At 41.6% G+C, this 19,026-nt stretch overlaps 1 protein-coding gene across 3 annotated transcripts in view; it reads right to left on the bottom strand.

The window, feature by feature from the left end:
- SMOC2 (SPARC related modular calcium binding 2) overlaps positions 1–19,026 on the bottom strand; it is a 175,617-nt gene that overhangs the window by 56,666 nt on the left and 99,925 nt on the right. For all 3 annotated transcript variants that reach the window (XM_075924671.1, XM_006121968.4, XM_006121969.4), the window contains exon 8: positions 399–585. In XM_075924671.1, the coding sequence (XP_075780786.1) occupies positions 399–585 (187 nt within the window). The remainder of the gene's footprint in view (positions 1–398; positions 586–19,026) is intronic.

Genomic DNA, 19,026 nt, shown 5'->3' with positions numbered 1-19,026 from the left:
AGTGGTTTCAAGGCAATTGTTCCATGGAAGCTTGTCTGATGAAAATGACTAGGGGGATTGCCGGAGAAACATTTCTAACTTTGGCTTTGGTTTCTTATGTGGACAGCGTCAACTGGCTCTTTCATCATCTTAGTGCCAGAAATTGGGGCTTGCTCTATGCTGACTTTTCACCAGTTTCCACCCTCTAGTTTCTCAGCATAAATTAAAAGGAATGTATGTGGAGAAAAGATTGGAGATGCCAGCAGCTGGACACCTAGTCTAACACTTTGACAGGTCTTAATTCACACTGCCAGATCCGTAACTGAGGTATATCAGTCTATTTCCATTGCCAATGGAGTTTCTGGCCCAATAATCCTATCAGGAGACACATGAAAACATCACAACCCCTACTGCCTTACCTAGTTGATGTCCCAGGGATGGGACGTCCTGTGTCAACAAGAACACACCAGCAGTAGCCCGTGGAAGGATGACACTGCACGGGCTTGTAAAGGCCTCCCTGAGCGCACTCTGGAATGAATACATTGTCTTTTTGGGGTTGTTTAGCTTCCTCCAGTGCTGACTGAAGTTCTTGATCACATGACGATGCTGTTGGAAAGAAAGAAATGAAAGGCTGATGAGGATACAGCAAGCGCCCTCTGGATTAATGGAGCGATAGATAATCCCTAGCTCCATGCTATCACATCTGAGAACTAGGTTTTAAAAGACTTGTTGCGATAATATTTTCCATTTACTAGACTCAAACTTCAGGTGCATTATGCCCTCTCCCTTGCCCCCTCTGGCATACACTCTCCCTGCTCCAAACTGCTGGTGACAGCTCCATATTACCCTTTGCTAAGGGGTATTCTTGGATATCCAAGAAAGCTGCATTTATTGGGTATCTTTTAGATGATTTTTCTTGGGTGGGGAGGAGGATGAAGATGAGTGAAACTTTCTTTTTAGAGATCATTGGGAAAGGTATCTTAATCCATTTTTTAAAAATGCCACGTTAAATGAATTCACTTCTTCTGTACTTTTATATTCTGCTCTTTGCTTTCAGCTAAGGAATAAAAAGAAACACTTAAATTAATTGCAGATCCATCTTTCCTCCTTTCTTTCTTGTTGGCGAAAAGTGATGTATTATCAGTTGTGGAGACTAAATACCTCTGCTATCAATATAAGTCGAAGAGGCAGTATAATCCTCCCACATAGTCAACGGTTCTCCTCTGGAGGAGCCATGCTTTGTAGGAGTATGAGGGTAGCTCTGTCTTCATGTCCATTCAGTTGCTGGCCTTTCTGCTGTAACTGTGGACAAGGAGGCCAACAGTTTGTGGACAGCTGCCCAATGAGAAATCAACTGATATCACCAATTTATTTAATATTTGCCATTACAGAGCCTTGAGGCAATAATGATTTTTGATCACTACCAAACTGGATTAGATTCAGACTTCAGAAATCAAAACATTTCATTGCCAATCTCAGTCTTCCAGGAACTTTAAAGTCGTTCTGTATTTGTGCGCATGATCCCACAAAGAATAACGGGTTAATAAAGAATTAGTTCTGTGTTAGTCCTGTCTTCATCTAGTGAACAAAAACTAAACACTTAAGTGCAATGAGTAAGCTGGAATGCTAATGATTCACCTCTTTTCTGAATCTACAGCAGTCTTCACCACTTTTCACAAATAAACCTGTGACGGCTATAGATAAATCTTGGACTATGTTTTTGAACCATTGCCAGTGGGTTATGGCTTCAAAATAATCTCATCTCGTGTCATCCATTGTGTGAATGAAATGCTTTATCAACAGGAGAGGCACTGCCTACAGAAACTTGGCACCAATGGTGCAAAATGCTGTTGTTCTAACTTCATCCCTATCCTTTTGCTACTCAGAGGTACTATTAAGATATACTTTGGCATGGTGGAAAAGAAATGAGCAAATTCTGTTCATATCTTGATACCATAAATAGCAGGCAAGTCTAGCTTTGAGATGGCCATGTTCCCAAAACATGATGAATCGCTTCCAACAAATATGAAAAGCTAAATCTGCTGACTTGATTGCCCAGCACTGATGGGGGTTTTTCAGAGCTGTGGTCATGGTCCCTTACGGTGTGTATGGCAAGTGAACAGTAGAGCAAGAGGCTCCCAAAGCTCTGATTAGTTTTGCACACCCTTTGGTAGGTATAAGCACTAATGTAACATGATATTAAAAAGTTTTAAAAGTATTGACATTCAAATTACACACCATAATTAGAGGATCTATTTAGTGTGGGTGGAGGCATTGTTTAATAACTTTGCAGTACGTAATTATTTTCACTTTTAAAATACTTATTACAATTGCTCTTGTTTCACTGACTTGAAATCCATTACCAGCCTGTGCATGGAGGAAATCAAAATAAGTCTTTTCCTCAGTGAATCTTGATCATGATGATGATGGCATTAAAACATGGTGCACCCCTGAAAAATACATTGCTTAGCCTGCATGTTCATTTTGTTTTCTTTCTACATGTTGAACTCTTCATCTGATAAAGTAAAGAGAACCAAATGGAGCAGGGGTGGGCATTTTGCTGACATTGTCCATTCCCAGAGCCCCCCTCCCCCCACTACAGCTCCCAGTAGCATGGTTTGTCATTGCCAGCCAATGGGAGTTTCAAGAAAGGGCAGCCAGCATTTCCTTTGGCCCCTTTGCCTGCAGGCACCATCCCCATAGCTTCCATTGGCCGAGAATGGCAAACCATAGCCACTGGGAGCTGTGGGGATCAATGCCTTCCAGCAGTCAACATCAGCAAAGTGTCTCATGGCCTGCAATCAGATTACTTGAATACAAAGATTTCCCTCTGGTCTTATTCCAGTGTAACTAAAAGCAGAATCTGGCCTCTTCCTGGTAAGAACAGAGAATGGAGTAACGTATTTCAGTATTCCCAGAAGGGTAGCTATGTTAGTCTGTATCTGCAAAAACAACGAGAAATCCTGTGGCAAGAGACTAAGCCCTGGTCTACACTAAGGAATTATTTCAAAATAACCCCCTTAGGTTTAATTTATAAGTGGAGCATCCACACTACCAAGCCCATTATTTTGAAATCTCTACTCCTGCTTTCCTCTGAGAATAACACTAATTTTGAAATTGCTATTTCAAAATAGTGTTAATGTGGACACTCTGATACCACTATTTCGAAATAACTACTCCCCAGAGTAATTTGAACTAATTACTTCCTAGTGCTTCCTGGGGCTCTAAGTCGAGGTAGCATGTCCACATTAATGGAGCCTCCCTTGGACTAATGTCAAGGGGACATGCTATTTTGATTTTGTAAAATCGGAAATTAAGTTGAATTTAGTTATTTCAAAATAATTTCCTGGAGTAGACATGCCCTACCAGATTTACTGGAGCATAAACTTTCATGAGTAAAACCCACTTCATCCAATTCATCAAATTCATCTGATGAAGTGGGATTTACCCACAAAAGTTTATGCCTTGAAGTAACTCTAATTTTGATGGGCCGGAATGGCACCATACCACCGGCCCAGAGCCACAGGAGGTAGTGCATTCAGACACATCCCCTCCCATATCTGGTATGCCTGTGAGACACTCTCCTGCTTTCTGAGTCTAGAAACAGGTCATACAGAGGTAGGGATATTGTCTTTAGATTTCCAGGGATTCCTCTGTATCAGGGGATTTTCAGCTGCCTGTTCAAACCAGCACTGTGTCTGCTTTGCACTGAGATTTGGCCCCTTTGGTCTAGTTTTTTGTGTCCAAAATATAGAAAAGCAGTGATAAATTGGAGAAGTTTCAAAGAAGCATTACAAAAGCAGTGTGAAGTGTTAGAAGCCACATTGCATAAGTGGTCAGAGCAAGAACTGTGGATCTTTTCTTGGAGGAGAGAAAGGAAAACAGCAATTTAAAATTGCCTCACACATAGTAAACAACGGAAGGAAGGAGTGACGCAAGATTTTCAAGCAGGGGAAGAAGACAAAGGGGAGTAGACTAAACACAGGGACAACAGAATCCATGGCAGATGTTAAGAATTCTCATCTAACAAAGAGATTTATCTGGCGCCATAATAATATGCCCTCAAAAGGCAGCATCACCATATGTATAGATATCCTAAGAAGTACTTACTATCTCTAAACCATAACAACATGAAGGTTAGAAGTTGTAGGAAGAGGTGGAGTTAGTCATATGACATAAGAACAGTCATGCTGGATCAGACCATGTTCCATTCTCCTCAGTAATCCTAACTCTGAAAATGGGCTATGAGCAGAATAGGGCAGTTATGATAATACACCCATCTTCTACTTCTAGTTTTGGATCATCAGAGTTTCAGAGTCACCTTGAATATGAATTGTGTCCCTGAAGTGTGTTGCTTTGAATATGAAGTATGTCCCTGACCATCTTGGCTAATAGCCATTACTAGGCCTATCCACCATGAACTTATCCAGTTCTTTTTGAAATACGTTTATATTTTGGCAATCATAACATCTCATGGCAATAAGTTCCACAGATAAGTTGTAGGACAAAGTGGTGCAGTTAATTGAGGAGTGAGTTGTTTTATACTAACCATACTGCTTATTAATTTTATCAGGTGATCCATGTGCTTTATATTATATCTAAAATAAACAAAACTTATTCACTCACTTTTTCCAAATTTTACCATACGATCAACAAACATTCATTTACTAGCAAAATCACTGTAAATACCAGTACTTTGCAAAGCTCCTGAGAGATTGCCCAAACAATCTGACAACTACTGGGGAGGGGACTGCAATAGGCGATGCCAGAAAAATTATAAAAAAACATTACAAAAAATCTATACCACAGCAAAAGTAATTTAAGTACATGGATAATTATTAGAGCTACTCAAAGGCACTTCAACAGAACTGTGTTCCTTTGGAATATGTAGCTTTTTTGAGATTGAAAGCTTTACCAAAATCAGATTGATTTTTGCCAGAAATTTTGTTTTAGAAGGAAAACTGGGAGAGGGGGGAAGGAAATGAACTGGACAATGTCAAAATGGCAGAGGGGTAGCTGTGTTAGTTTGTAACTTTAAAAACGAGTGGTCCTGCAGCACCTTAATGTTTACACTTGAGAGTTACTTCGAAATAAGCTATTCTTTTTCACAAGCAGGTGTTATTTTGAAATAATGGGCTTGGTAGTGTGGACACTCGCCTTGTTTCAAAATAAGGGGAGTTATTTTGAAATAATTCCCCTGTATAGACATGGTCTTCGAGACTAACCAAAAGATATAGAATCATGAGCTTTTGTGGGCAAAACCCACTTCATCAGATGAATTGGAGTGGAAATAACAGAAACCAAGATATTTATAAATATAAATAACAGCAGAAGTACCTGTCAATTATAGGATCTGTATTAATAAAGCTAATTAAGTGGTTAGTCTCTAAGGTGCCATAGGGCCACTTGCTGTTTATTCATGTGAGTGAATCACTTTGAAGTCAATTAGGCTATTTAATGTAAGCCAGGGTTACTCACATGAGTAAATGTTTGCAGGATCAGATATTAAAATGAGAAAAGGACAGTGCATCATTTGTGAGGGACAATGCAGAAGAAAGACTTATCTCTCCCTCAGTCTTCAGTAGTCCTAAAGTACCTATCACCCTAGTAGCTAGATGTATACATAATACACATTAGCTATGAAACATTGGATGTTTCAATCCTTTATTTCCTAAATGTTTTTTGACAATGAAACATACCTCACCAGCGTTTTCCGTGAGCATATGGGATTTTTCCCGTTGCAAACCTGCATGATTTATTTCTGCTTGATTGTGAAATGCTGTCTACACATATGCTCAAAATTAGTTTGTTCTGCAGAAATGAGTTGTCAAAATCTGCAGAAAATTACAAAGGCGCCTGTGCACTACTTTAACATTTCCTGCCTCTACATAAACTCTTCCTCTCAATTTCCTCAACCTCAACAGCATATACATGACAAAAGGAATCCACATGAAGAAAATTCCATTTTCAGTTGATACGCCCTCCCTCCTTTTCTTATTACTGTAATGAGCCATGAAACGACAATTAGACAGGGATGGTTTCCAGAGCAAAAGGATCTTTTATTGGGCCTTGAAGCTCAATGCACTTCACATAAAGCCAGTAACAAGAAAACCATGAACAAAAAGCAAAAATGATACATGTCAACTACTCTTGAGCAGTCCATAAAGTGAGTTTTGCAGTTCTCTGATGTTTCCCTGGGGATGTACAGAAGTCATATATTCAGAGGACTCAAACGTAGGGTTGCCAGATACTTTCACAAAAAATACCAACCATGGCGGGAAAAAAGTTGGTTGAATAAAAAAAACCAAACAAACACAAAAGAAATGGGGGACCATACTTGTTGAGCAAAACAAAAATGAGGGACCAAAGTTGTTGAGGAAAAAAAAAGTCACTGTGCCTTTAAATTCCCATGCTCCCGGCTCCCTTCCGCCAGCCGTGGCAGGGGAAGAACGTCCCCACTGGCCGCCTGTCCGAGAAAAACAAAAAATACCGGACGTGTAAAATGTCTGGTATTTTACTGGACAGAGGCCACAAATACCGGACTGTCCAGGAGAAAACCAGACACCTGGCAATCCTACTCATACATTCAGTACAGAGATGCATCAAATTGCATAAAAGGTATATTATGTTGGTCAAAATGATATCAAAATAATATCCCAGTTTATTTAAAACATTTTAGTAAACTTTATCTATTTACATTTGATTTGATGCTGATATATTTCTAAAGTCTTATATATATGGGCCAATAATCGTCTAATGTACACCAGTGCAGCCGCTATTGCAGTCAGTTATGACTTGGACAAAAATTTGGCTTATTAAGTTATAATTAAGCTTCTCTGAATTGATGGAGCTAACATGTACTGGGAAGCTGATTACAAGGTATTTTGATTAGTGAAGGATAGGTATATCTCCATTCCCCAAAACCCACTCCTACCCTCAGCCTGTCCCGTCTCTTCCCTGATATGCCCCCTTTGTCGGAGGAGGAGGGGGCAGCTGGTGTAAGAAATAGTTATCATGCCCCTGCCAGCTTCGTAACAGTTGCTTTATGCAGGGAAAAATCACTAATATCTATCTTTGGCCAACAATATGAACGTTTTGCACCACTTCTTTCCTAGGAATTGTGGCTTTGATTCTGCAAACATTTGCTTGCATTGACCCTTATCATCATGAGAAAATACAATTGCCTATCACAGAATTCAGTGCAACCCAGTGTGGCCAATAAATGAATGAACAATCCTAAATGAAATTATTTTGAAATCTTATATTTATAACTCAATGGGGACTACTCATGGGCATAGCCCATTCTACATTGAAATCAATAGAAAAGCTCCTTCTAACCTCAGTGGATGTTGACTCAGGCCTCAAGTGAGGAAACCTACATGCATACGTGTTTATAAACTGGCTTTTAAATCTGATCTCTTTCAAATAGCCATTTTGCATTAAAGCAAGTCTTTTATCCTGAAGTTCTGAGATCAAACTTTTTGTATAACATCTCAGAAATGATGGAAGCAGTTCATTTTTGCCAAATCTTTGTTTGCTTGTTTTGCAAGAACAAAATGCAAACTATCGCAAGCTTTCTTGAAAAAGTAAATTAATATTAATTGGATTATAATTTTTGGAGCCAAAGACAGTGTTTTTATACATCACAAGTCCAATGGAGCCCTGGAATTTTACCAGAATTCAAAATAAAATCACCACCATAATTAATACATTATTTTAGGCCAGTGGTCAATGACGTGGCATCAGGCTTAACAGTTACCCAAAGTAGTTGAAAAGCTCTCTGCAAATTGGATTCTCCCTTTTGAGGAAATGAGCACCTTCAATCCCCTTCATTGAGCTGGATCAAACCCAAGATAAGCAGAGACAGAATTATAGTCACCTGATATGCTTATACAGAAGGAATTCTATGGCACTCCCCATATGTAAGGAAAGCCAATTTCTGCCCAAACCATTAACTTGTATAGGCATAAGTGAGAGCAAAATTTCCTTCATTTTGTGAAACCATTTCTCACTGAACAAATAACAAAGGGAAGATGATGGCTTCTCTCTGTTGCATAATATGGCTGTAGTTTTTTCCCAAATTGAGCAACCCTATAGATTTTCACTGGGGAAAACTTATAGCAAACAAAAAAGATTGACTTTTCCAAACACAATAGCTAGCTGGCCCATTAGCTGCTCCTAACAATCGAAAGTCTCCTTCATTAGCCAGAGTTGTGCAAGGCTGTCATGTTTACTTTGCAAGTCTATTGGTTAGCAAACTTTCTGCCTGTAGAAAATTTGTTTTCAGAATTTTTGGGGGGGGGGGGGGAGGATAAACAATTTCACTTTTTCCACAAACCTGTGAAAGTGAAATCCTTTGCCAGAGGAGTGAGGGGATGAGAATTTATTTGAGCCACTCTAATAAAAAATACAGTCCATATGTAGGCACTTAAGAAACCCAATTTACAGGAATGCTGAGTTAGCTCAGTTTCAATTCAACACAAAGGGAGTTAGCAGTCAGCATCAAAGGAAATCAGACCACTCAAGTTCCAGAATGTGGACTCGGGGCCTAAACTTGCCCTCACGCTACAATATTGGTATTACCCAATATTTTCCAGCCTTCTTGTTGTGTTCTAATCCAAGGTGGTAACATTCCATCTATCTTTTATACTCTAATCAACACCTGCTTTCCAAGTAAATTGCAGACAGCTCTTCTTACCATGTATATGTATTTATTTCACCACACTTTTTGGTGTGCATTTGGTGCTTGTGAAATGTACTGGATTGTTAGTCTGGACAATGTAGAACTCACAGTCTCAACTCACTGCCTTGGCACAAGAGAGAGAAAATCCCTGGAACCCCAGAGTGGGCTTTGGGGGGCGGACAGGAAGTGTTTTCATTTCCATCCTTTGTCATGGGATTGTTAAGTGGCAGGCAGGACAAGTCCCACTTGTGGCTGGAGTCCCATCACTGGTGGAGGGTAAGTGACGCATTGGTTCAGGACACAACATGAACACTTTGCAACTCTGGGCAGAAAACGTATATGGGCCCGAGTACTGGGCAGAGTATACACAAACCCACTGATGTGGGGTGGGGACAGGGATGAAGGGCAAAGAGCGCAAAGGCCCTGGGACTTCTGCAGCCGTGATGGTGGCCAGAGCCTCAGGCCCTTAAATTGCTGCTGGAACACCACCTAGCATTCTCTGGGTGGCTCTGAGGGCTCCCATGGGGAAGGGTGCAACATGGCACACTGCAGGTGGCATTGAGGGCTGGCTGCCCAGCCCCACCTCTTCTGGGAGCATGGAGCTGGGCCTCCCCACCTTGCCCAGGGGCACAAAAAGGCTGTCAGCCCTGCTGGTTGCACATTTTGGGTACTGTGCTGGCACGCTGAAGGCCCTGGTGCTGTGGAAATTAGGAGTGATTTGCCTCACAACTCCTTTCTGGAGAGATGTTAGATTGGTAGGGACCTGGTACACTGACTACTGTCATGAGAAGCCAGGTGTCGCACATTACATCTTCCCTCCACAGTACAATCAGGGAGCTCTGGCAGGCATAGTCTCTCTTTCAGGCACAGTTCCTCATAAATCAGCCCTTGTCAATGTTCCCCATAAAGCATCACACCACCACAGTGTCAGATGCTATATACTGGGTGAATTTTCTTCCTGTGCGGAGGGCCAGCACAAGACTCATGCATCATTTAAATCCTACTGTGAAGGTTTATGTGAGATTAAATCATGCAGAGGTCATGTGCTGGCACTTTGCACAGGGATGAATTTCACCCACAGTGCACTGTCTAGACCATAGGAAGTTAGTGATCTTAATTGCAGAGGTAGGAAAACCACCACAAGCTGAAACTAGATTAGGAAGGGTGTCTAATTTTGCCAGGGGTTTGTGTGCAGGAACAATTACTTTTTGGTGCCAGCAACTTTTTAATATAGTTTTACACCATCTATTTTTCATATGTTTATCGTCGGCTCAAATGGCTCATCTTGTGTTTTGGCTACTCAGACAAAGCCAGACCTTTGGCTTGGCTCTACCTTAAAACTTTGTGGGTAAAACAAGGGCAACATGAATTTAAAAAAAAATTGCCCCACCTTTGACTGTAACTGATGAAAAGAAACATTCCATTGTAGTCAGTGAGTTGCACCAATTTACACCAGTGGTCCAAGTTCATCAATAGCTTAGTGACCTAACAGCCTTCGAAAGGATATGCATGTTTTACTATGCATCAGTATGGTGCGTATCAGTACTGACCAGCAAATTTGGTTCATCAATAAAACTCTCATATCCTTTTGAAGGATGTCAGGTCACTAAGGGCATGTCTACAATAGAAAATTATTTTGAAATAAAAACTCCAGAAATAACTTTTTGAAATAGCATGTCCACGCTACAAGGAAGCTTCTAAATTAGTCCGAGGCAGGCTCCCTTGATGTGGATACGCTACCTTGACTTAGATCCCCAGGAATCACTGGGGACTAATTACTTTGAATGACTTTGGGAAGTAGTTATTTTGAAATAGCAGCAGTGGAAAGTACACACTACCCTATTTCGAAATAACTATTTTGAAATAAGTGATATTCCTCATGGAAAGCAGGAGTTATTTCAAAATAATGGACTAGAGTGTGGCACTCTACACTGGTAGTGTAACTAGGTTTAAAGGGGCTTTCTTGTACCTATTTTGGGGGGAGGGTGTTCATGGTCCTATCAGTTGATTTCTCAGTTTCTCTGCCCTATCAATCAATTTTCTTTAAAAATCCAAATGGCTGTGAGAAAAAACCCTGTGTGTAAACCCTGTAACAATTTCCTTGCCCCCCTCCCCAGCCCATGGCCAGACTGAGACTGAAGGAAAAACAAACCAGCAACTCCTAACACACCCACACTTCCCTCCTCATGCCAGAGACACAAGCCGCTTTCCTTGCATGAAGGTTGCTTGGTGGCGTTTCCAGGGCACCCGATCCCTGGGCAGAGAGCTGCTTTTGGTGTCCAGGCAGAACGTGAGCACCACCCTCCAGCATTTACACAGCCACGCTGCCAATCCGGGGTGTTGCCCTGTGGATGGGAGAGGAGGCTGGATCTCCAGGTACCCCCTTATTCTGCATCTCCTTTGCTTGCCTCACTACAGCAGCCCCAGCCACCACCACTGGGGCTGCCAGTCTTGGCTTCTCCAGACTAGGGTTGCCAGCTCCTAACCAAGACCTTTGATCCTGAGCACAAGAAAGCTGCCCTGATTGAGAACGAAGAAATCCGCATCAATGGCAAAGGAAGAAAATCTGCAAGCCCCGCACCATCTACTCCAGCCTGCAGCTCCAGGTGCTCAACTAGTGTTTCCAGCAAACCCGGTGCCTGTCCCTCCCAGAAAGAGCAGAACTGACAGCACATCTGGTGCTGACCCAGACACAGGTATGGGCCAGGCTGGGAGTCAGCTGCTGGGCATTAGACACAGGGCCAAGTTTTGCTCCACACTGGAGTGAATCCGGATTGACTCCAAATTTGCAGGTGTGTGACTGGAATCAGGATCCGTCCCTGTCTTCCTAGCGCATAACAAAATAATAGTACACTGAGCTGCATTTGTTTCCATCTAACCACATCCCACTGTCAGTTACAGCCATGAAAATTCAGAGTTAATCCAGATTTAACCCCATGTAAAGCAGAATCTGGCACTTTCTTTCCAGAAAGTGCACACCATTCCATTTGCTTTCACTGAGCCACATCCTGCCTCTGTTCCATTCCTCTAAGTTAACAGTCACTTCAGATTTGTACTTGTTTAAACCAGACTCCAGCCCTGCCTTCTCTCACACATCTCTAATAGCTGTATAAACAGATAATTCCAGTATACACAGCTGTACCTGTGTTGGCTGGCCCAGGCTCTGCTCTATTCAGGTGTGAATCCAAATCAACTCTGCAATTCTACAGGTGAAGTGAAAGCTGGAGCTGGTTCCACAAAAGCCATTACAGGTCTATTTGTTACATCCATGGGGGTATGTCTACACTGCAACACTGTTTCAAAATAACTAGTGCTATTCCAAAATAACTGAATCTACATCTACACAGCAGGAAGTTATTTCAAAATAGCGTGAAAATACTATCAAGGTGGAGGATTTCTTACTCCGACTCCTGTAACCCTCATTGTACGAGGAATAAGGTAAGTCAAAGGAAGAGTGCTCTGTTTCAAATAAGTGCTGTGTAGATGCTCCTTATTTCGAAAGAAGCTATTTTGAAATAAGATAGGCAATTGACATAGCTCAATTTGCATAGGTTATTTCAAGGTATGCCCTGCAGTGTAGACATGCCCCCAGAGAGACAAGGCCAGGCAGCTGAAGATCTTGGGCCACATTTGGTGTGTATAAATTGGTACAACTCTGTTGACTACAAAAGAGCTGTGCTGACTTACATCAGCATAAAATTTGGCCCTTGGCATTCACTGAACTATTTCTCAGAGATGTTTGAGATCAGACATAGTAGCTAGGTTAAAGCCTTCCTGAATCTGCTAAATCCTATCTTTCAAGGGTACACAACAACTATCCTTAATCCTTTCAGCCCAGTATTTCATATGATTACACTGACCGCTCAGAGGATAATTACTTTTAAGTGTTTAACCAGCCATGGAAAGAACTTATATCAATGGAAAAACCCCTACATAAATAAATACTTCTTAATAATCCATGATGTATGAGGATAGGAAGCATATTTCAGAAAGTGCTATGTTTCTACACATGTTTGCAGAGCACATTTCCCAAATATGTTTTCATCTTCCCTGCCCCCAACACCACTTACCCCAGAACTCAGAGTCATGTGTTTAGTTTGAAGCCCGTTGTGACAAGGAGAGAAAATCCAAAGGGCTGGTTTTGGCAGAACTCTTCAAATAAAACAGATTCTAAATATTTAACTTTTCCAGATAGCCAGCATCGCAGGAAGCAGTGATGCTGGCATTCAGTCACCTAATAAGGCAACATTTGTATTACAATTTATGTGAAGACAGCTCTGTTGTTCTTTCTACCTGTTATTTTGTCTGGGTTTTTTTTCCTGTTTCATTTGGCAAGATTAAAGGTTGCTTGATAGTATGAAAATAAGAGGGAAAAATGAAGCATATGCAGCACATGACACTCCAAGGAGATTGGGCAGTTCTGAAACTGGAGCCTGTTGCAGATTAAATCTGCATAGTATACTAAAGGAACGTGTGCCCGCCTGATCAGTCAGGGTATGTCTAGACTACAGGGTTTCGTCAACAGAAGTTTTGTCGACAGATACTGTCGACAAAGCTTCTGTCGACAAAGAGCGTCTAGACTACATCCAGTTCTGTCGACAAAGCAAGCCGCTTTGTCGACATAACAGTGTGGACGCAAAGGACAGTGTAGATGCAATAATGCCTTCTATCGACAGAACTCTGTCAATAAAAGGCGTTATTCCTCGTAGAATGAGGTTTAGCTATGTCGACAAAACTGCTGAGTTTTGTCGACGTTATGTCGACATAACTCAAAGGCAGTGTGGACGCAGGTATAGTTTTGTCGACAAAAGTCCACTTCTGTCAACAAAACCCTGTAATCTAGACACACCCTATGTGACAGAAGCTTACAAAGGTTTCTAGCATTTGGATGGAACAGCCTGTGTATTGGCAGACCTGCTTGTCTTTGGTCCCAGTTGTGGGTAATTACAGTACAGTTCTACCTGCAGATAGTGCCACTCCTCTGAGCTTACCCAGAAGGGGAAAGCGCAGACAGGAGCCTTTGTAGAGTCTCTTTCACATCACAACCACATCCTCTGTTTGGTTTGTCTCTGGCCGTATGTGTCTATTACCATGACACTACATTCAGTGATGTTTTCTGGAGATGGGCATTTCCAAGCACTTTTGCCAGCAAAAACGGTGAACGTAATGTCCTAATTTGGAATGTAACAACCAGACCCGCCAACAGGAGGGAAAGGGGGAAAACTGTCCAGGCACCCGATGTGGTACAGGTGGCACTGAAAGCTGGATCCCCAGCTCCACCCCTTCCGCCTGAGGCCCCACCCCTTCCAGAAGAACAAAGCCAGGTCCCCGCCATCTTGCCCAGGCACCTGGAAATTCTGTCAGCCTCCCTGAAAACAAAAGAAGAAGGATGAAAAGGAGAAAAAAACAGATAAAGAGGTTGAGACTTGAGAGATGCAAAGAGGGAGAAATAGGTATATTATTCCCTCTTCCCTTCCCATGTCAATTAGAAAGTCCAAGACCATCCACAACCAAAGTTCAGTTAGTTCCTTTGGGTCGTTTCTCCTCATCTTATTACTAGGAAGCTAGACATTGCACTCAGTCTTAAACTCTCTTGTACTACCAATGTCATCCCAGTTTGTAAATCTGCTTACTGTTATATTTGATACATCTCCTTTCCCAGATATTATCACAACTACTCCTCTGCTGAAACTTTTATTCATGTCTTCATCAATCTGTCAAAACTTCAGCTGCACTCCCAGGAGTAGAGCCAGGATTAGCTCTCAGGAGTGGCTGGCTACATGCCATGATCTTAAGCCATTAGACCACACTGCTTCTCTGCAGTAGTTAATGTCAGATGCTTTCACATACCATGCTATGTAAGCGGCTTAAACGTTCTCATCAATGACTTCCTGAAGAAGAAAAATTGGCACAGGATGTATGTTAAGGATGTGATAATGATGGGCATTTCAACTACTTTTAATCTTTATTTCATATTTATATGACATTATTAAAGTTTGCATAGAACTTTACAGGAATAAACAGAGAGAGTTGCTGTCCCTATGCAATTACTATTTGAAGATACTGATTCAAATGGAGTAGAAAATTGGTCGGGGCTCTCTCATTTTCTAAATAAATACACTAAGGCTGTGTCCAGACTCAGGGGTTTTTTCGGGAAAAGTAGCCTTTTTCCGAAAAAACTTCACCTGCGTCTAGACTGCAGCCGCGTTCTTTCGAAATTAAATCGAAAGAACGCGGCTTTTCTTTCGATGGCGGTAAACCTCATTTCACGAGGAAGAACGCCTTCTTTCGAAAGTGCTTCTTTCGAAAGAAGGCGTTCTTGAATGTAAATAGGACTTCTTCGAAAGAGAGCATCCAGACTCACTGGGTGCTTTCTTTCGAAAAAGCGGCTTGCTCTTTCGAAAGTTCCGCGTGCAGTCTAGACGCTCTCTTTCGAAAGAGGCTTGCAGTCTAGACATAGCCTAAGGGAGCAGACAACACACTCCCAGAGGGGCAGGGCCTCAGGCAGAAGGGGCAGGACTGAAGCAACCAGCCCTCCATGGCTCCCAGAACTCAGCACACTTCCCCTTTCCCCAGGCCTCTCAGCCCCCCAGAGCATGCAGTACAGAACTCCCGGAGTCAGGGGTGACCTGTCCATAGAGGCGAACTAGGTGATCGCGTAGGATGCCAAGTTAAATGGGGGTGCCAAATGGTGGTGCAATATCATTGAGGGGTTTGGAGGTGAGGGCACGGATTGCATGGTTCGCCTAGGGTGCCAGTTGCTGGCAGCTAGTCTAGGGACACCCCTGCCAGGAGTGATTTAAATAGATGGGGTTCCAGCCGCCGCTGCCGCAGCAGCAGCAGTGGCCAAGAGCCCTGGGCCTCTTTGAATTGTCAAGCCCTGGGGCAACAGACCCCTTTGCCCTCTGTCAGCAGACCTGAAGTGCACTAACCATGTTCCTCATTGGGAAAATAAGGAGTGCTTGATTGAAAATAAGAGGAAATAAAGGATATGCAGCATTTCATAGAAGATAGAGCAGATCTAAAACTGGAACTGAAGAGGTGCTCTGCCTTCTCTCAAACTCTACTCTCTTCCTTCCCACCTGCCCTCTTCAAAAAAGGTTGGGCCTGCGAGATTTTTGTGTAAATTGATTCATTTCTGCAAAACTTTCCCACAAAACCAGCATTTTTTGACTGAAAAAATTACATCAAGACATTTTTGACCAGTTCTACTGATGCTGATAGATCTAGACCAAGAACCACCAACACTAAAAAATGTTACATGTGGAAAAATTGAAAAAAATATCTTCACAAAGGTAGGGCAAAATTATCTAATTGTATTTATAGTGTATTTTCACATCATTGCACCTAAGAGGATACAGTTCAGGAAGGCAATAAAGAGGATACTGTCAGGTTTTGTTTCTCTTTCTAGTGGAGGTACAAACTAAAGGACAAACTGAGTATAGGCAATACTCCCACTAAAGCCTAAAGGAATTTTTATCTATGCAGTGACTGGGATATGTATATACACCGTGGCTGATCATAGAAACACAGAAGATTAGGGTTGGAAGAGACCCTAGGAGATCTTCTAGTGCACCCCCCTGCTCAAAGCAGGATCAACTCCAAATAAATCATTCCAGCCAAGGTTTTGTCACACCTCTGCTTAAAAACCACTCAGAATATAGATTCTACCACCTTCCTAGGCAACACTTCTAGTGCTTCATCCTCCTCCTAGTGAAAACGTTTTTCCTAATGTCCAACCTAGACATCCTCCACTTCAGCGTGAATCATTGTTTCTGTTCTGTCATCTGCCACAACTGAGAATAACCTAGTCAATCCTTTTTGGAATTCCCTTTCAGGTAGTTGAAGGTTGCTGTCAAGTCCCCCCTCATTCTTCTCTTGCTGAGCCCAATGATGTAGCCAGCTTTCTATCTGACTTTTAGTCCACTCATGGATTCCTTGAGGTCCTGCTCCATGACTTTTCCAGAGACTGAGGTAAGGCTGACCAGTCTGTAGTTCCCCGGTTCCTCCTCCTTCCCCTTTTTGAAGATGGACACTACATTTGTCTTTTTCCACCTATCTGGTACCTCCCCTGGGCACCAAGAGTTTTCAGAGATAATGGCCAGAGGCTCTGAAATCACATCAGTCAACTCTCTCGGCACCCTCAGATGTCTTAGATCCAGTCTCATTGAATTGTGCATGTCCAGCTTTTCTAAATAGTCCTTAATCCTGATCTTTCACTATTGAGGGCTGCTCACCTTCTCTCGTGCTTAATGAGAAACACTAGCTTTACTGTTTAGTCACTGTTTTTTCTCCAGTAACAAAATTCTAATGCAACCTGGCAATAGCAACTAATACTATTTTCAGGCATTGTAAAATATAAGGGCAGCTCAGAATCTAGTATTTAGATAGAATACAGCTGTAAGGAAGAGAGGGAGATGGAGAGGGTTCAGTGGAAGAGAAAGGAAGCTAATAATATTATGATACTTAACCCTTACATCGAATCTTTCAGCTGAAGATCTGGATGAAGTTTCAGGGCTTGTCTACACACTACAGAAATACACTATGGAGATGTGATTCCTGGAGCTCACTATTGTGTTGCCCTCTAAGGCTGCATCTAGACTGGCATGATTTTGCGCAAATACTTTTAACGGAAAAGTTTTTCCGTTAAAAGTATTTGCGCAAGAGAGCATCTATACTGGCATGTGCCTTTGCGCAAAAGATTTGCTTTTTCTCAAAAGCATCTGTGACAGTGTAGATGCTCTCTTGCGCAATAAATTAACGTTGCCGTCTACACTAGCCCTCTTGCACAAGAATACTTGTGCAAGAGGGCTTATCCCTGAGCGGGAGCGTCAGAGTGTTTGCTCAAGAACCACTGATTTTGTACATTACAAAGTCAGTGTTCTTGCGCAAATACTTGGGGCCAGTGTAGACAGGCGGTAAGATTTTGTGCAAAAACAGCTGCTTTTGTGCAAAATTATGCCAGTCTAGATGCAGCCTAATTGGTCAGTGTAAACCTTGCCGAGGTTCAACTGAAGTTCCTTTAGCAAGCCCACTTTAACATAGTGCTGTTTCAAATTGAAAATTTTGGCCTAAGTCTTTTACCCAAGAACACAAAGCAAATCTTTAGCAGAATTAGGGACAATACCAAACTCTCTGTACAGTAGATCAAACTCTCTTTCAGAGGTGTAAATTAACCTATTTGGATACACTATAATCCATGAATACATATCTCTTCATTAGCTTTTATATCTTTTTATTAAAATAGAAACAACTAGCTTGACAAGCAGCTTGAATTTATGTTACCTCACAAGGCTTTTATGATTATTCAGCTTGATGTCTGGTTAGCTGTGCAGAGCCAGGATGGGGGCAGAACAGACATTACTCTGAAAGTAAAAGAACTAAGACATGTCTGTTTTGTCATTAGTTGCTGCAGAAAGCAATATGACATAATTAAAAATTGTTCAGTGAAGATTAGTATCTGTTGGCACCAAATTTTAACAAATGCAGTAAAGCAGAAAATTTCAAACTTGCATAAAACAGATCTTTTTGCCCACTTATGGGGGTCAAATAAAACTGTAGAACATCCTGAACATAAAGGATATCAACTGGATGTAAAACAGAACTCTTCTTCTTTTTAATGGTTTAGGATGGGAGGATTTTTCGCCATGGTGGGAGGAAGAAGCTTGAAGATGCCAGAACTTTGGGCTTATAAGTGTTTTTAGCTAATATGTAAAATTAAAATGAAGATAAATGAAAATGCTTGTAAAAGGATTATTAAAGATAGAGTAATACTATAATGAGTATAATCCAGCAGACTGTAATATAAGAATGCGTTATAATATACAAGCTCTCTGGGGAGGTCTGGAAAGGTTTATCCTCTTGGAAGAGGCTGAGAGAGAAGAAAGAAAACACTGATTTTCCTTTACCAATTTAGGACTTCTTAAAAAAACAAGCAAAAAGAAAGGACAATGAGTAATTGTCTTCACTGATCAGGAAGCGGGAAGAACGTTATGTCCTGTTTGTATAATAACAAAATAAAAGCTAGGGCTGCATTAGAAAATGCCAGTGACAACTGGGATAACAGTGTATCAGTACGATGCCCATTTTATTGCCTTGCCTTAATGGCATATTAGGTTGGAAGTTTCTACTGACCCAGTCCCAACCCATTAGCAAGTGGTTTGCTTTTCAATGGACAGGGCGTGCCTTGGCACTGGACTTTTTGATTTGTGACAAAAAAAAACTAAAACAAAAAAAATTCCAGAATTTCAAAATAATTTACCATAATATATATGTAATCAAGTCTGAGATCTAATAAGATATGAGGATGGTCTCTACACACCACCACAGTTCCTTAACACTGCTGCCTTTACAGTAAATAAAAA

Source organism: Pelodiscus sinensis, chromosome 3, assembly GCF_049634645.1.
Source record: "Pelodiscus sinensis isolate JC-2024 chromosome 3, ASM4963464v1, whole genome shotgun sequence".
Taxonomy (NCBI): domain Eukaryota; kingdom Metazoa; phylum Chordata; order Testudines; family Trionychidae; genus Pelodiscus; species Pelodiscus sinensis.
Note: the sequence above shows the minus strand (reverse complement) of the source record. Positions and strands in the feature narration are given on the sequence as shown.